General features: G+C 39.1%; 2 protein-coding genes across 2 annotated transcripts in view; both read right to left on the bottom strand.

The window, feature by feature from the left end:
• Positions 1–5,881: 5,881 nt before the first annotated feature.
• Positions 5,882–7,779, bottom strand: LOC306757534 (cytokine-like protein 1). Its single transcript, XM_079242616.1, has 4 exons — positions 7,571–7,779; positions 7,450–7,494; positions 6,987–7,133; positions 5,882–6,589 (listed from the first exon to the last, which is right to left on the bottom strand). The coding sequence occupies exons 1-4, from the start codon at positions 7,715–7,717 to the stop codon at positions 6,488–6,490; spliced, it is 441 nt and encodes a 146-aa protein (XP_079098742.1). The 5' UTR covers positions 7,718–7,779; the 3' UTR covers positions 5,882–6,487.
• Positions 7,780–8,837: 1,058 nt separating this feature from the next.
• LOC306756637 (limbin-like) overlaps positions 8,838–19,239 on the bottom strand; it is a 23,529-nt gene continuing 13,127 nt past the window's right edge. The window contains exons 17-23 of the mRNA XM_079241453.1: positions 18,083–18,226; positions 17,656–17,883; positions 17,290–17,510; positions 17,115–17,202; positions 16,839–17,011; positions 9,550–9,651; positions 8,838–9,316 (exon numbers count right to left, since the gene is read on the bottom strand). Coding sequence (XP_079097579.1) covers positions 8,920–9,316; positions 9,550–9,651; positions 16,839–17,011; positions 17,115–17,202; positions 17,290–17,510; positions 17,656–17,883; positions 18,083–18,226 — 1,353 coding nt within the window. The 3' untranslated portion in view covers positions 8,838–8,919. The remainder of the gene's footprint in view (positions 9,317–9,549; positions 9,652–16,838; positions 17,012–17,114; positions 17,203–17,289; positions 17,511–17,655; positions 17,884–18,082; positions 18,227–19,239) is intronic.

The raw sequence follows: 19,239 nt of genomic DNA, 5'->3' as shown, positions 1-19,239 counted from the left end.
CCAAAGCTGAACAATATAAAAAGTCCTCTATAGTGTCCTGATTACCTCAACCTGTAAAAACAACTTTATAGGATGCATTTACTGCAGACTGGGGGGGGGGCGGGGGACGACTGGGTTTACTATATAACAGCCTCAGTCCAAAAGTAAATTTACTGAGAAGCATAATTATTACAAATAGCGTGTTAGGTGTGCCAGCCATCTTTTGGAAATCAAGGGAGGAAAGCACTTTTTAATGAGCACTAATGAAACAACATTTCTTTTAAAATGCTATAAAAGTGGTAAATGTGATGGAAAATTGCCTGAAAACCCCATAAACTAATCGGAATCACAAAATGCATCACAGATCCTTTAATGTAAATGGGCTTGTGATGTGTTCTTTACAAGGAAATTTGTAAAGAACACATCACAACGGAGCAGAGAATGATTACTGTCACCTCCAGGCTGGAGCTGATTTTTTTTTCTTTTCTTTTCCTGAGCAGAGTTTCGCGTCTTTAGTGCAGCGTCACTGAACATAAAATTGTTCAATTACCTGGCTGCCTGCAGTTTAAATGTTCTGCTCTCGTTTTGCATTAAAAGAAGGTGCATTGCATGGCTTTATAATCATGATTAATAAGAACAGCAATTAAGCTTTATAACCCCACAGTGGGCAGGTTGCCTAACAAGCCACATGGTGCTGACTAACAATTTCGGTTTTGCAGGGTTAATTAGCTTTGAGGCTTTCAGAAGCTAGAACTTGATCCTTGGCACAAAGACAAATATGCTTATTGCCGCATGAGTCAAACTGTAATTAAACATCAGATTGCTAAGTGGTTTTAAAATGATTAGTATTCTTCAAAGGATGGTGGGACTGAAGGTTTATTAGCTTAGCTCAGATTTGATGACAAAAAAAAAAAAAAGAACAACTGGATCCAGATTTATTGTGGATTATGATGTGATCTTCTTCCCATGTTTTAGCTGCAGGTTGTTTTTATAGATAAACACATATTGGATCACATCTTGGCCTTGCTTTGGAATGAGAAAACATCACAGTTTGCAGATACCTTCCCCTCAGAGAAATAAATAAATTCCAAAATCCTAAAATTTGGTATTAAGTATAGTGTCACAAAATACACACAATGCGATAGAAGAGCTTGTACTAGTATGGTTAGAAGTAGCTTTGTACCCAGGCTGAAGCAATCATGGCATTGATGGAGCAGTTTACTCCTGGACAACTGGAATCACCTCCTGTTAGACCACGAACAGGATGTTTTACCAACCGAAGTAAAAGTCAAAGAGACCCCTGATGATCCTCATCCTGGAACTGTGCACTTTTCACATGCTGGAACCACAGCATCGATCCCACCCAGAGTTACCACATCAACTCTCACTCTTCTATCATCCACAAGTCCTGTGAAATGTGGCCGGCTGCAAAGTTGTGGATGCTAATGAAGCCTCATGCAGGATATTTTTCTGTGATATCCAGCATTTCAGCAAAACTTCCAACATTCAACAGCAAAAAGAGCAAAGCTGCAGCAGGAACTGTGGCTGCTTTGGAAGCAAATTTGCTAACATGCAAGGTGCAATTTGTAGAAGGAAAAGCTTGTTTGCACAGATAGACAGATCAATCAGATCTTTTATAAACGTGTTCAGACACGCAGAGTCGGTGGATAAATAATCCAGCGATATAAAACAAACATTGTGACATTTTGATTGTTACCTCCATTAAATGTAAAACTGTCTGGTGGCTCAGCTACGCCTCCAAAGAGCCAAGAAGTTGTCAAACAAGTTTGTGTTGCCAGCACCACATAGCTTTACCACAAGATAATCACTCAAGGCTCATCTGACAAAAAGCAGTTGGATGAATGTTGACTGGAACGCACAACATCGCAGATAAATTTAACCCCTTCAATGCTAGTGCTCCTAAAGCACACCTACAACTTGTTCAGTAGGCTGCAGATGCAACACTGTTTATTTCTGTTGCACAAAGTTCAGAAATGTAGCTCAGCATTTAACAAACAGTTTAATAATTTCAGTTTTAATTTGTTTGACAAAAAGCAGCAACAACCCCCAATTTAAAGTTAAAGTACAACTTTTTCATGGTTTTCTCGCTTCGCCTTGGCAAATGGTTTCGTAACCTTCTTGCCCAGGGGTATTCAACTAGATCACACGACTGGGTCCAGCAGGTTTTCTATGTATCCCTGCTCCAACACAGCTGACTCAAATGAATAAGTCTTTTTGCAGAACCTGATAGGCTGTTAGATCCATTAAATTTGATTCAGGTGTGTTGAAGCAGGAATACATGGGAAACCTGCTGGATTCCGACCTCATAGGACCGAGCTGCCCCTGTTTTAGCCGTATCCAGGTAGTTAAGAGGCTCAGAAATGTAAGAAATATCAACGCAAATGAATAATTCATCTGAGTGTATTTATAAATTTTAGTTTGTATATTTAGTTTTAAACCAGTAAAAATGGCAGTTAAAACTAAGTTAAAACTTTCGCTGACACTAAGGTTGTAGCTGCTCCTCCTGGGGTCTGCACACTACTAAGTGTGATAAAAAACATGACATGTCACAAAAATATAGTAATCATGCATTACATCTGATCCAAATACACATGCATGGCACCAGCATGACACCTAAAATAGATGTAAGAAAATTACTTTACCAAGTGAGATTGGGATAAAAACATACCTGTTAAAATCACTTAAAATAAAGTTGCTTAATGAATAAAATATTCTCTCTGGAGTTTTTTGGGGTTTTTTTTTGTTTTTTTTGTTTTTTTGTTTGGTTCTTTAAATAGCTTTGCAGGGTACGTTAGTGATCATACCAGAAACACACCTCAATCTGACCTGCCCGACTGGAAGGCTCCTTCTGAACGTACCTCAAACTAAACGTATGATGTTTAAGGGTAAACATGCTACAAATGACAGTCGATTTTACTTCAGAGGTTCTGGTTTTTTTTAAAAAAGTGTCAAAGATGGGCATTTATTTGGACAGGAGTGTCCAGCTCTGGTCCTTGCGGGCCATGATCCTGCAGGTTTTCCATGTGTCCCTGCTCCAACACACCTGACTCAAACTAATCAGTCACTGTGCAGAACTTCATTGGCTGTTGGATCCATTTAGTGGAAGCCAGGTGTGTTGGAGCAGGGATACATCAGAAACCTGCAGGACAGTGGCACTCGAGGACCGGCGTTGGACACCCCCTTACTATGAGACAAACATATTAATAATGTTGTTTAGAAAATGGGTTCTGAGATCTCAGGTCCTAGAATAAAATCCTAATACCTTCGCCCTGCCTGTAGACTTGGCCATTAATTTTATCACACCTTGATTACTTGATTCCCTACAGTACAGAGAGCCTTCATGCCAGTCCCTCTTAAAGCAGAAAAGAGGCTGGTGTTTAATTTACCGGGTTTCTTTATAAATATCTGGATATGCAGGAAGCCAAATAGTTTATACTCTCTCGTAATTTATATGCAAGATCAACTGCACTACTTAGGTAGGCTACTAGAGGTTATACCACCAAAAAAAACAAAACAAAAAAAAAAACAGATGCTTTACAGAGATCTGTAATGTACAAAGACATCACAATGTATGTTGCTTAACTCAGTAATACGGTCTGCTGTAAATACTGAAAATAGCAAAGATGCAAAGCAACCTCCATGTTGCTGTAAGCCTTTACATCAGCACAGTGTGAGAATTACTCCCATCTAGTGGTTTGCTTCCTGAATGCAAACAACAAGCATTGCTCTCTGGAGCCTCGCAGTTCAGTTCAATTCAACTTTATTTATATAGCATCAAATCACGGCAATGCCATCTCAAGATGCTTTACAGAGAGAAAAAAAACATAATGAATGTCAATTCATAATAGCCTATATATGGAAACCAACAGATTGAGTTGGAGGGTCCAACTCAATCTCTCATCCTGAGGAAGCACACTGGCAACAGTGGGAAAGAAAAAACTCCCTTTTAACAGTTTAAGTGCCTTCTTACCGCTACGGAAGCCATGGAGAGTCATAAATGTGAAAATGTCAACATCTTGGACAAGTTGGTGATAAAGTACAAACTATACATAACCCTGCTTTGTTATTGGTGCCAATAAGTTACAATCTGCCCTCCATGTGTTTGGTACCAAGCTACTGTTAATGGCTAATTTCATCCTGTGAAATAGTTTTTCAGACCTACAGACTCAGAGATCATCTGATCTAAAGGCAATGAAGAGGAAGACAAAGATGAAGAGGCAGTTAAGGCTGGTATGATTTCTGTGAAGAGTAACAGAGACTGAAAATGGTTGCAACAGAGCTTTTCTACTGCTAACTAACAAATTAGCATCTCTGTCGTTTTATACAGCAAGTAACAGTAAATGATGCGACTCAAACGGGAGAATAAAGTAGCTGCTGGACTTCCTGCCCTGTTTCTAACATTATGCAAAAATAAACTTCACTGTTAGGTTGCATTAACTTACCTGTCCAGCAGAAAGCTGCAACCTCTGTATCAGTACTAAAGACTCCATGAAAAAAAACCATGCAGATTCTCCTTTTTGTTCCAGTTATTTCTTTTTCTTTTCTTGGCTATTTTTTCTTCCCTCTTGCGGGCCAAAAAGTATGAATGGTCATCCATTCCAATAGAAAACAGCAGGTTGAATTATCCACAGTCTTCTTGGCTTGTCTTCCCTCCTTCCCCAACAGCAACAGCTAAAACGCGTCATGTAACAAGTTTGTCCCGTTTTGGGTTCCGTATATAAAGGTGGCGATGCTCTATGGTGGTTTTCTAAAACCTATTCTTAAGCCACGAAAACGCTTTCATTTGTATGCGATTGTAATTTGACTTCAATAAAATGCGTATTTATTAACTTGATACTTGACTTTTGCTAATAAAAAGCCTAATAAGGAACGTACTGTACCTTTAAGGGCAGAAACGCTACCAAACACGCAGATTTCAGCAGGATGAGCACCTGTTCATTCATTTAATGGATGTTGAACTAAACCCATTTTGCAATTCATTTAGAAACAAATAAGCTGTGTTTGTATGTTTATATGATCAATATTAGACAACTGTTAGCATAGCAGCCACTTATTTTGTTGCTCCTTCTGCAATAAGCAACAGCATGTTCTGTTGAGTTTTCGAAAATGTCGTATTAAAGAAGCTATTGTAGATGTATGAACGTTCATTTGTTATGATGTGCAATGCAGCATCGCCTTGCTTGGAGAAAATAGCATTTCTACTATTTTCTATGTCAGTGCTTTAGAATAAACAGCATTTTTGAGGACCAACATCAACATTATGCCAGAGAGAAACATAACTCACCGAAATCCCTAAGTCCCCACAATGTTCATGCATATTTAGAAGACACATTCTGGGAAATGTTTATCAGAACACTTTCAGTCTGTTTGTCCATGTAGTAACTCCAGTTGGAGCAACAGAGGGCAGCAAAGTCCATGACTTCAATCTGTAGTCTTTCTCCTAAATTATAACAGGAATATAAAACGGTTAAAATAAAATACAACTGCTTATAGGCAGAAAAAGTTGTACTTTCTCTAATGTATGTGTCTAAGGACAGTGTCTGTCTTGTGTAAAAGCCATTTTAACTTGGAGGAAAAAGTAAATCACATTTAAAGGCATAACCACGTATTTAATTAGGCTTGTAGAAGGTCTTGACACTTTGCCAGCGTTTGCTCAACATACAAATTTGCCTAATTTTTTAACATAAAAAAACAAACAAAAACAAACTGTCTCAATGTAGTAAATTAATAAGTACTTGCTTAATGATTATGACACTTGTAAAGAAAACAACATGTATAAGAGCTGAAACAAAAATAAAAAGGTTTATTACATTTAAAGCATTGTTGTGTATTGATTGTATCACTAAAGAAAAACATGTTTCTTGTTTGTATGATGGTTTTATTTTTTGTTACACAGGAGCTTAAATTTCACCCAGCAGCAGCACAGCTTGTTTGGTTTAAAACTACACAGGGACATCCAGAGGGAACATGCTGTCCTGCTAAATGTGACTTTAGGACATTTATTTCTTGCATAACATTTTCAACCACCATGTTTAACCCCAGATGTTTACAGGACACCTTCTAGTACTTCTTTAGGATAATTTACTCCAACTAAAGTTCATGGTAACATAACATATTTCTCTTAATGACACATAAACCTTTGATTAGCCCTGCTATGTAAGCAGCGCTTAAACCCAGCTCACAAACATCTCTTATTGGTTTATTATTATAAGGTTTCCATCGGCATGGTTGGCATTCTGCAAATTTCCTGTGGAAAGTTCTGCTCTCCTTGCTGGAATGTAACCACACATGTCCACTAACATGAGTCTGTAGCTAAACCAGCCAGTAGGGCAAGCTACTGTGTGCGCATGATGTGCTAACATTGCATGTGAAAGAATGGAAGCATTGGTGATGAATGGTACACGTGTTACTGTTCTACATTTTGCAGCTGTAGATTTTTATGTATGCTGGAGCTCAGTGTGACTCTTTCATCTGCTTTGAGTGCTGCTCATCTCTCTTCTTGCAGTAACTGGAGCCTGTCTTCTGCAAAGTGGGGGGTGCTGCGTCCAGTATCAATAGCATCACAGTCATCTATGAAAAACACCAAGTCCTGCAGAGAAAAGAAAAACGTGTATGTGGTCAAGTTGCTCCAGTTCACAAACGCAGATCCTGTGGTGAAACTTCTGATACATGCATTATTTAAAAAAATAACAAAAACAATACCACATTTTCACATACAATATTTCACTTCTTTAGACCTGTACAGAGAAACTTTTCTTTGTCTTTAATATTATTTGACTTTTTATTCATTCTATGTGTTTATCTGAAAATTTTCTTTACTCTGCCACTCACTGAGGAATAAACAATGTGTTGGGGGACTCTGATGTCTACTGATATGTCCAAATTGTAAATTTATCCTTCTTGTCTATGAATGTTGTAGAAAAACAGCCTTTAAATGGGCATCCACTGCAGTGGACATGATGCATCACAAGCAGGGAAACTCTTACCCGATAACAAATTTTGGTTATGATGGTGTACAAATTCTGCATTTTCCGCCTCAGCATGACCATCCTGGGTCGGTCCTTGCAGTCCTGGCTGGGATGGTTCAGCACCACATAGAGAAAGTCACGAAGCTTGTTGGTGATGCACGAGTTCTAGACAGAGAACAGGATTTTAAAGCAGTCGGTGTACGTAGCTATAGTTTTCTTGTTGTTATTCCTTATCAGAGATTTCCTTCATCAAAAGTCACAGTTTGCAAACTGCAACCAGTAATTCATCCGATTGGGAATCCAAAACATGAAAACAACAGGTGCCCATCAGCAAAGACCCGTTTGATTAAATGTACAATTAACTATAGTTTCACTTCTACTACTTCTAATATTACACAAAAGAATAACAAAAATAAAGAAAGACAACAGTCTCCATAAGTATTTTAAGAGACCTGTATCACACAGTTTATGTCAAACTTACATGCACATCAAGGAAGATTGTAGGAAGAACTTCTGCGCAGGATTTCTGCGGCCAAACAAACAAGATTATTATTAGATTAAATTCCAGAAAAAGTAAAGTGGAATAAACTTAAATAACATACGGTGCGATGGTAAGTGTGGATTTTATCCAGAAGAGTCATGATTTCTTTGCTCAGGTCGAGAGCTCTGGAGTAGCAGGTCGGAGGTGCGCAATCCGTTTGACGCACAAAGCTGAAGAAGCACACGAGCGCTGCGAGTCCCAGCCGCATGTCGGCAACACTCCTCCGCTCAGCTCTACGGGTCCAACTGCTGGTGCAGTCGTTCAAGAAGGGCAGAGGGAGACTGGTGCATTTCTTTAGGATGGAGTGGTTTTAAGAACCACGGAAGATGACGTAAAAACGCTGCGGAGCGCAGAGAAACATCCGCAGGAGCGCAAATCAGACAAAAGGACTGATGTTATCCTGCTGCCTGCAGAGCCACAGATTTCAGCCATGGTCAGGGATTGTTTTTCTTTCTAGTTTTACTGACTGGTCAATACATATAGTAAGATTTTAAAACAATGTTTAAACAGGCAAATTTCACGTGGGAGCTTCATCTGCGGTCATTAAAAGAGGAAAAAAATGTGAAAATAATCGGAAAAATAGTTGTTTTTTTTGTATAAAAATACAAATGTGCAAAGTAAAGGTTTCATATGTAAAGATCAAAAAATAACAGGATTAATTATAACTATTATTTGTTCTGAATACATGGTGAAAACTGCAGAACAGATAAGGACTGAAATGTGGAGCCTGTGGAAGAATGGATTACCTTTGTAATCATTTCTGTTTACTTGTTCTTTGTCTTCCAGTTTTATCTACAATAAATTAAAAACACCTGGTTGCAAAGTGAAAGACAAAAAACACGAACTTCATTTTGAAAATGAAGGACTTGTGTTCTTTTGTCTGTTTTTTTTTTTAATTTATACTTTAATGTTTTTTTTTTTTTTTACTGCATTCAGCCAAATTGCTTACCTCTTTTCAACCACCAGACCACTTTATGTCTCTGGTACCTTTCTGAAGAATGTTTTTAAAAAAAAAAACAAAAAAAAAAACAAAAGAACAAACTTTATTCCTGCATGTCAAGCAGCTACAATTCCTGAAATCTTCTTTAAATTTGGATGTGAAAACGTTCAAATGAAAGCAATAACTCTCTTCTTTGAACTCATTTTCACTTTTTAAAAGTAACTTTTGTATGTTTTCAGTAAACGGTTGAAATAACAAAAAACTGCAGAAACAAGAAGACAGAAATGGTTAAAGATGAAGTCAGCTGCCTTTACTTGAAACAAAGCCAGAGATTACATTTATGTAGAAAAGTACATAAAATACACTTTTTCTGCTACATATTTAAACTATCAATTTAATTAGAATTTACATATTTCATATATTATAATAAAATAACAATAATTAAACTTGGAAAAGACAACGTAAGTAAGTCATGGCTGGGTTGCTGGAGCCACTGAGCTTTTCTTGAAATTAAGGAAATTCCGCTTCTTTTTTCTTTTAGGGGCATCCACGCTGTCACGTGGTTCAGGTGGATCCCGAAATACAAACAACCTTTCTCCAGTGGCAGTGCTGCCCAGTGCCCTGCAGGCAGAGGCTGAAGTCATGTCGTCATCTGTTCTGCTGCTCAGTGCTTCCTTCACCGCGTCCACTCCGTCACTCTGCTGGGGCTTAGCGGGCACGCTTGATTTAGAAATAAGCTGTTGTGGTTTGGTAAAACTGTCCTGCTTTCCTTTCTCCTCGGCTATCAATGGTGCGGCGTCTCTTGGAAACAGGAGACAGGATCTGGGAAGCAGTTTTTCCATCAGACTTTGCCTCTTTTCCTGGAGTCTGCGAGATTTGGAGTACAAAGGAGCTGTTGTTAGTGGGATTGGAGTGTTCAAGTGATTACCTCATGCATGTATTAACAGCAGCCAAACCACAAATCTCCTCTGTTGAAAGGCATATTTCACTTCAATTTGGGATTCGTCAATGACGTTGGTGACCATTGATCTACAAATTAGCCTTGGTGGTAGTTTAAACAAATGGCAAATAGCAGAAAAACAAAAACATGCTGAACGCACCTCTCTGTTTCCATAACCCTGCTCGACATATTCAGCATATTCTTCTGCACCACAGCTTCCCTCAGCTTGGCAGGAAGAGTGACGTTCAGGTCAGCAGCACACCTGGACAAAATGTCAGAAATATGAACCTTTGTGCCTTTCAAAAAGTATATTAATGTGAATGCCCATGAGCCATTGCCTCACTTCAACCATTCAAATGTCAAACTGTTCAGGTCATTCGGGAGATGTGTGCCTTGACTTTTGGTCCTTCTAACATGTAAACTTTTCAAGTTATTAACATTTTTGCCAAATGTTAAAATCCTCTCCAGTGATTGGACAAAACGGAAGTCAGCTCAGCAATTGGTCCATTTTGTGCACCAGTACACAGGTACACATACAAGGCACAGGTTCAAATGCAGCGTTTAACATATTAAACAAGCTGTTGCTTGTGTGATGGCATGCAGTTCTGCAGGCTGCTCAATGGGAACAATTGGTCTCAGCTGCGCACTGCAAGGAGCAAAGGAATTCATTTGCAAATGTCACAGTTAAATATGAAGGATTTGTCCCAACAATGCTCCCTGTAACATTTCAACACTTTGATAAATCTTAAACATATTAAACAAAGTTTTTCACATTGAACAAAGTCTTTGACATCTTCACTGGAGTTTAGTTGAACCTTGTACTTGTTTTTGCAATCCTGCTAATTACACCCTGCTGGAAGTGAAAAACAAAGACATGCCCATCCCAATTGAAAATAATGTCAACGTTTTTTCCAAGGTGCAACTAAGTGTACTACTGGTGTAGTGAGTAAGTCAGTGTGCTTTAATACAGAAGTTCATGGGTTCAATTCCAATGTTGGGCAATTGGAGAAAATTTCAGTTGAGCTTTTTTTTCAATTTCTGATACTTATGCAATTTCATCTCAAACATTCAGCATAGTTCAATAAATGGGCATTCACAGTTGCTATTATTTCAATAATAGCTGTTTCCAGTATTTCTTTGAAATTTTCATCATAATAGAGCAAGAATTATTAGATCCGGGTCTGGATTTTGGTGATTCCTGCAGTAGACAACGCTAACCACAATGCATCTCTTTCATAGAAAGATCCAGCAAGAAAAACTGGTAAAATCAATTAATAACCCAGAAAAACTTTTTGACAAAAAAGCCAACAAGGCTGTTTTTCAAAGAATTATCTGTAAAGTGTAAAACTGTTTTAAAAATCCTGCTTTTGTATTTCAGGATGCATTTGGGTGCGATTGGGGACTCGGCTCCGTTGGAGGGGGGTGTATCCATGTGGACTGAGATCCTGTTCACGCTCCAAACCACTGGAATAATATATCCCCATTCCCACCAAAGGTGGCGCTGCACTAGTATTTAGCAAAAGAGACGACAAGAAGAAGAAAACTGTTCTGGAAACTTTTTTTTCCCATTTTTTTTTTATTGTGTCTTATGCAAGTATACTGCAGAAATACACTGCAACAATGGACACAGTATGAACACCAGATGAGGCAGAGGTGCAATATCACAATCGCTATATGTTTACCCACAATGCAATGCTACACCAAATGCAGGAAGTGACTTTTTTTGTAGTCTGCTTCCTGTATTTGATCCGCTTGAAACGGATCGAGACCTGCGTTTGTAGGCCGACCGAGTCCGCTTCTTTGATCTAAATCAGAATTCTTTTGACGCATTCACATTTTCCCAAACAAAGCAGACTTTCAAAGCCAGCGGATGGGGATTCAGATCAAAAAGGCTGATGTGAACATGATGTGAACATGAAACTTTACACGTCATGAGATCTCAGTACTTGTCACTCCACTTAAAGCTGGTGAAGTTAATGTTGGGGAGCTAGCAAAATTTGAAAGTGGCACCCTGTCTTGGCTCCTCCCCCTTTAATCAATAATCTGACTGAGACACACCTGGTCGCCCGCCCCACACTCCATCCCCCACCCGACCTGAACTTGCACATCGCAGCAGAAGGCTTTTTCCACTCCACCAGAGGAAATACATTATGCTAATATTTACTCCAAACAAGGCCAAAGAAAAGCAAACTTAAAACATCAACAACAATACATGTTCATGTAAAACTTCATAAGCTCTATCTGTCACTACGCATCGTTACTTTTCCTTCACATAAGTGTGACTTTTTTCACATCTTTGACAAACATCAGCCAAACTTCAGGTCTTTGTACTGAGATGCAGCCTGATACTTCAGCAGCAAAAATCACCTTTAAATAAAATCATATCATGGTCTGGGTGAATACTCGATTCTGATTAGTTGCAGGGTGTCCATTAAAAAGTGATATAGGACACCAGTTAAAAAAAGTTCTGTCAAATATTGCAACAGTATCTGCTGTTTTTTATGTATGTTTTTATGTATATTTGATCTTTTTAATGTTCATGAGTGGTGTCTGTCCGCAGTCACTCCACGCCCCATGCAGCTGTCGCTGGTACCCACACGGTGATTTTAGAGGACAGGCTCCGCTAGCTGAGGGGCAGTTCAATGGCGGAATCTACTACTGAGGGGAGTGCTTCTTTACTTTCCTGAAGTCACAAAGGAAAGATCTCAGACTCACCTAGCTTTGCATAATGTGGGACCTTTAAGAGTGTGTTTCAACATGTTGGAGGGAAAGGAGAGATCCCACTGATTCTGTCAGCTTTTGTTAGCTTTGATCACTGTATTTTCTTCTTTAGAACAGTCACATATGTTAAACAGTTGCTGGCTCTGACATTTTTTTGTGTTTCCGCTCACTGCAAGATTTCAAATAAACTGATATGATCAAGTATCAAAGGAAAAGTACACCTTCTACGTTACGCTGAACGCCACCAATCACCTAAATTCTCCTGAATAAGAGTTAGGCTACTGCTGATAATGGTTCATTTCTCCTCTGCAAACTAAAGAGCTGAAAAAGACCAGAAAAACATGTGTTGCATATTGTTCCAGACAGAGCACGTTCATTCCCTTGTACTTCAGCCAGACAGCTCGATTCCTAAGTGACCTCATGCTCGAGACATTATTCATCAGCAAAGTAATCCAAACTCAGCAGGAGATGGACAACTGTGTTCCAGCACATCAGGAAGAGAGGGAAATTAAATGACAGTAAAATCATTTATCTCTCTATCATGCCTTGGGGGAAGGGGCGGGGGGGGGAGTATTTTTCAACAAGCAGCTTTTTTATTCAATCATGTCGAGAACTACTCTGTCAAACCACAGAAACTGGAACAATAAGTGCACAAAAACATCCACAGATCAACTACCAAAGCAAGTTCAAAGACATGGTGTGATGCACTTAATGGATGACTTTCCCAGCATTCAAAAAAATTTTTTAAACTGGAATACAATATTTTGGTGTTATTACTGCAGATAGTACGTTTGGGACTTGGCATGCAGAACAGATTTATAAAAGTAATCCATCAGGAGCACATGCTGCAAATCTGTACAATCTGAAGTTGTTTTTGTGAAGTTTTCATTTTTTCAAGTTGAGTTATTTCTGTAAAATAAAACTGAAGAAAACCACTGACACGTGCATAGTCATAGAAGTATTAACAAATGACACATATAAGCACTGTACCTGCCTTTTTCACGTTACTTTTAAAGGCAGAGTATGTAAGATTTCAAGGTGATTCTTTCCACCACCAGGTAGCAAACACCAGGTCGTGAGCAAAACCACAAAACTGCTACCTCCACAAACGACCACAGGTTGACAGTAATGAGCAAAACTCACCCCTCACCCCTCTTCCTTGCCAGCTCCAATGAGGGCAGGAATCGCTCGTGAGCTGTAGCTCAGAGCCGCTCTGCAATAAATGGGCTTATACTCCCCCTACTGGTGGAAAAAAAGTACTTTTTTTTACTGGTCAGAAAACATTCAAGAAGGGTCTTTGTCATTAATTAAGCTTCTAATTTAATAACGCATCAAATATGGACAGACTGGAACCTACATGTTTGGAAAAACTATCTAATTATGATTATAGTTATTTTTTTAGTTAATTTATTTTGAAAATATTGAAAATCTTACATACTCTATCTTTAAAGGCAGTGGCAGCGTGGACTTTTTGTACGCACTTCCAAAACCCAAATAAAATAAAAAGGGAAAGGATTTAGAAAATAATAATTTATTTTTCTTGAAACAAAAAATAAAATAAAGGTGGATCATTTTTTTCCAGTTAAGAAAAACCAACAAAACGCCTGAAAGTGGTCAAAAAAATCTTTTTATCCTGTCTCACCAACTGACTTTATCCTGTCTCACCAACCCCCCCCCCCCCCCCCCCGACATTACATAAATGACCTGTCTTACCTCACCGTTCTCACACTCACCAAAAAGCTAATAACAAACATTGAATAAAAATGTATCTGTGTAACATAAGCGAATATACTAAAATATAATACAAAAAATCATTTAATTTATATAACAACCATTTCTCATAAAAGAAACAAAACCACATAAATGGCCTCTACAAGCATAATTACTGCAATGAAAAGATAGCTGCTGCCCCAGAAGATGAAAATAGCCGTTGCAGGGGGTGGTTGGGGTGGGGCGCGGATGATCTGGATTAAAGTGTGGAGTAAAACTAGGTTAAAACACCACTGCAGGTGCCATTGGTCCGGATCCAGGAAGCTTGCTAGCATTAGTGGTATAATAATTTGTTTACTTAAAAAAGTTTTAAAACAGTGAAAAGTCTTTAGCCAAACATATCTGAGGAATTACACATATCAGTGAACATGGTGTAATGTTGGTACGATCCATCCATCCATTTTCATGGCTGCTTCGTCCCAGAGGTGAAGAAGAAAGTAGAAGTCCTGTCCTGCTGCTGTTCCAACCAAACAATAAACCAGGTGAATTTAATCAGCTCAGCTCCACTGCAGGTAGATGAGCCGGTGAAAACACCTGTACTAAACGCATCGGTAGATCCAAAAACATGGCAGGACTTCTACTTTATTTTTTACTTCTACTTCATAAACCTCTGCTTAGTCCAATTACGGGTTGTTGGGGAAGCGGGAGGCTATTCCAGCAATCATTAGGTGAGGAGCAGGGTACATCCGGGACAGGTCGTCAGGTCGTCCATCACAGGGCCACATAGAGAGACGAACAACCATCATGCTCACACTCCCTCCTAGGGGCAATTTAGAGTAACCAATTAACTTAAAATGCATGTCTTTGGACAGTTAGAGGAAGCAGAAGAACCCGGAGAGAACCTCTGTGTACACGGGGAGAACATGCAAACTCCACACAGAAAGGCTACGTTCGAAACCTCCCATACTGATTTAAAAAACTGGTTTAGACTTGCCATCAAATGTGTGTATGAACTGAAAATCTTTTATCTGTGTGAGGAGCAGGAGAAGTTTTAGAAGGAAAAAAACAAAGCTTGTTCAAGTTTGGAAAGTGAAATCTTTGGATACCTAAATTTGTTCAAACATGGGGCGGCTGTTGTTTAATACAAATATAAGAGGATAGTTAAAAGGTACAAACTTTATTTACCTCATAGAGGATTGTTGTAGGGCTGGACGATTAATCGGATTTTAATCTCGGTACAATCTGGGTTTTCAACGATGATAAAAATAAAAGGGTGTGATTATTTTTCTCTCTGCAGTTTCCTCTCCTGCTGTCTTCAGCTGCTAATCGAGCGTCTCTGGCGTTGCAGCGCTGTGCTGTAAACTCCTCCCACAGCCGCTTTGCTTTCATTCAGACACTGTTGCCAACTTGCCGACTTTCTCGCTAAATCTGGAGACTTTTTTTGTTAAAAGTGACAAATCTAGCAGCTTTTACTGGAGTTATTGGAAACTTTTCTGGTGTTTTGGTGACTGACTTGAAGACACATATTGTTCTGCAGTTACTGTAAGGAAGGAGCAGCGGGAGCCTCTCCCGTCCTAAAGCACTCCCAGGCGGCCAGTCTCAGTCGGCTCCGGCTGCAGGTCGATGTAGAATAACTGCAGAAGGTTGTGGAAGTTCACCTAAACATAGTTTATATCATTATCAGTGACAACTGGCTGCATTATTTTCCTATACATTTTTCGGTGAGTTTCGGTGTAATAGCCCTCTGTTATGGGGCGTTACCATAGCAACGCGTTAATCAGCTGGTTCAGATCAGCTGTCTTTTAACAGCTGAGTGATAGAAACGTGCTGCAGCCTGACAGCGGTTGTTTGGTATAAAACGTACATCGAGGCCAACGTAAAATAGTTCCTATATAAGCGGTAAAAGCAGATTAAACAACTCGGAACCTTAAATTAGACGGTTATAATGCACGACACGGAGTCAAGAACACCACGACGCTCAGCATTGTTTAAAAATACTGCATAATTGTGTTAAATAATCGAGATCTCAATTTCAGTAAAAATAATCGTGATTAGAATTTTTGTCATAATCAAGCAGCCCTAGATTGTTGGTGCATTTAGTACAAGTGACCGGTAAAGTCAGTGATTACGGTACAGTGGATAAACTGTGTGTTTCAGCAGGTTTCAAATTTCTCAACGTTTTATAAAAGACTCACAGTTTCAACCCAAAACAGGTTTTTAGGAAAACTGCAGAAAATTTGCCAAAAAGGAGCCAAGATGTAGATGAATCCATGAATTCTAATGAAACTAAATGATTAGTGCTACCTCGGAGTGACGTAGTCTGAGCTGTGAGTGTTTCACGTTTCCAGATCTGATAACTGTTGCTACACACACACACACACACACACACTCTCTCTCTCTCTCTCTACAGAGAGCATACTGACTAAGCAGGAGAAAATAAACAGTTTGCTGATCACTTCAGTGTGTCAGAAAAAGTTTGACAACAGCTGCAAAAGAGGAAGGTTCCCCCCTTGACAAATCAAACAAATGTGGCTGTATGAGGCAAACTCATTTAAGATATGTGACTTTATTTTAATCCTTGTGTTCAACAAGTAAATATTGGTGAATATTTCAGTAAAAGGGAGTTGTTTTCTTGTTTTGGATAATTACATGCTGTAGCTTTAAGAGCAGTCACATGATTGTCATGGATTGAGACGGCAGAACGTGTTTGGTTTGTGTGTTTTAGTTTTTCACCAACTGTGGAGCCCCACGGTTTTCTTACCGTGTCTATGTTTGATTTAATATCCAGCAGCATTTGATAATATTTTTGTAAATATTGAAAGTAAAGAATAAACTTTTATTTTTTCTTCAAACGAAGACGACTGGGACTGGATGATTATGAACAGCAGGAGGCACGTGTAGGCCACGGCTTCAGTTGGTAAACATTGCGGCTACAACAGTGGCTCTATGAATAAGTCGTAAATTAACATACTTATGAAAGAATTCATCGACGTTTGCCAGTAAAGAACTGGTTCTTACCCAAAGTGCTCCTGCTCCGCAGAACCTGAAACAGGATGTTTGGGGCAGAGGGCATCAGTGATTGAAAGGAGTTCGCTTTCCGGCAGCGTTGGAAGGAGGAGGCGCAGGGCCTCCAGGACAGCATCTGTGGACACCTGACTCTGCTTGACCAGCTGAGATGTGAACTCCAGATCCTGAGATGAAGAGCAAGCAAAAGACATTTAATCAGCAGCGTTTACTTGTAATATTTTACAGATGTTGACCAAAAAATTAAAAGAAATTATATTAAAATCAGACCTGGTCGCAGTTCTCATAAAGTCTCTTGAGCTCCATCTGCTCCTTTAAATCCTCCTTGGCTTGACTGCTGGAGGTCATTACCTGGAACCTGAAAATACTGCATCATTTCCATACTTTCAACCCAAAAGAGAGTCTCTACAACCTAAAATAAAAAAAACATGGCAGGACGGTTCACCTCTCAGTCCCCAGTGTGATGACCTGCTCACACTTGTTGAGAGCTTCCTGGAGGATAGATGTCATCCTACACTCCGAGTCCAGCTGAAATGCATCCTCCTCCTCATGGTCTTCCTCTTCCTCAGCAACTGCTTGGTGGGTTTTACGAGACGCTTTTCCAGACTGAGACATGTCAAATTCTGTCCTCTCCTTCTGAAGCTGCTGCTCTGCCTCTTCTAGGCCCTGCAGTCAGAGTCAAAATAAAGCTCCTTATTGAATTTACTGAAAAAGGAAGCGTTGGAATGGAAAAAAAATCTTTAAAATGTGCTGGCATTTCAGATGAAACGCTACAAGGCGAAGGGTTAATCTCCGGCCAAGCGCTACCTACCAAGCAGTGACTCTGAATGCTCTGAGCCATGTCCTGCTTGTCCAGGTTTTTTCTTTCTCTTAGCTGCTGAATTAACAGGCTTTGCAGGGTGAGCGTTGCGCTGGATGTCTCTAAAACTTTGCTCCGTCTCTCAGCCTTCTGGTAGTGGATTGTAGCCATTTGCACGGCCAGGCTGTCAGCCTGTGAGAGCAAATGATCTTCTCTCTCCCGCTGAATCTCCTCCAACACCTACCGCAATTACAAAGGATAACTTTCAGTTATTTGACTCAAACTGAAAACCAAAATTTAGCATCAACCATGACCACAAAGTCAAATTTACATCAAATATGATCTTTTTCTAGGGTTGAGTCTTTGTTGTGACGACATTAAACTTAATTAACCCATCATAAAGGTTACTGGAAATAGGTTAAACACAAGACGGCACCACCTTATTCATCACATCTCCCTCCATCTCCTTTTCCTTCTCAAACAGCTGAATCCTGTCCTCAAGCCTCCTCTGGAAAAGCAGCACATCAGATCCGTCCACTGTTTTTCTGGCATCAGTGGTTTTCCCCTTGGATTGCATATTTGTCTGCAATAAACCACAATATCCACAAGAATTGTTGGGAAAGAAGTCCATGTGCAGTGTTATGATGTGATTAGGAATGAAACCACACTGTGGAGCCTTTTATTATTCCTGGATAACACTGTGCTCTTGTCCAGGCCTGATGGTAGTGTGGGTTAAACTGGTGGTAACCACTTAGCATTTATCAGCAATTTCAGAAGTTTGATACGCAATGCATTTTTTTCCAGTACCACAAAAAGCAGTTTATGTTGTATTTCAGACTAAAAAGAAACCCAACTCTTTGTCATCATGAAGATTTACATGTGCCCACACAGAATAATACGCAGTTTGAACACAAGGAACTTTTTATTAATGAAGGTTTCATCGAGCATAGAAGCTTTCCAGCAAACTGGCTTCAGAGGAGGGATCCTTTCTGGAAGCTTCATGTGCAAAGAAAACCACCTGCTGGCTGAAACGTATAAAACATGCAGCTTTGATTTTAACCATTAAATATGTAATACACTAAAATGTATCAATAACAGCTGCCTGACGAAAACAAAATTTGCTTAACAAAACAAAAAAAACAAACAAACAAAAAAGACCCATATATTAGGAAAATCAGATCGAAAAATCAAAAATCTGGATTTTTTTTTTGCTTCACAATTTGATTTTTTTTGTTAAAAATTTCTTTCCCCCCCCCCCCCCCCTCCCAAATAAATAAAAATAATCCATAATAATTTTGTGATTTTTATTGTTTTTATTGACCTTTCTACTTGTCTTCTTGGGCATAATAGCAGCAGAATCATAATCTGGCTACTGTGTTGTTTTTTCCTAATTGAAATCAAGAAAAATGTTGAGCAAAAAAAAAAAAAGGTTTTTTGTTCTTAATCTACAAAAAAATTAGCAATATTGAAGAATTGCGAGAATTGCAATTTAAACCCAAATAATTGGAGTCGAATCGGAACGTAGGCATATCGTCAAAGCCCTAATATATATATATATATATATATATATATATATATATATATATATATATATAT

This window comes from Telmatherina bonti, assembly GCF_933228915.1.
Source record: "Telmatherina bonti genome assembly, chromosome: 6".
Lineage (NCBI taxonomy): Eukaryota > Metazoa > Chordata > Actinopteri > Atheriniformes > Telmatherinidae > Telmatherina > Telmatherina bonti.
This window is presented reverse-complemented; position numbering and strand designations above follow the sequence as displayed.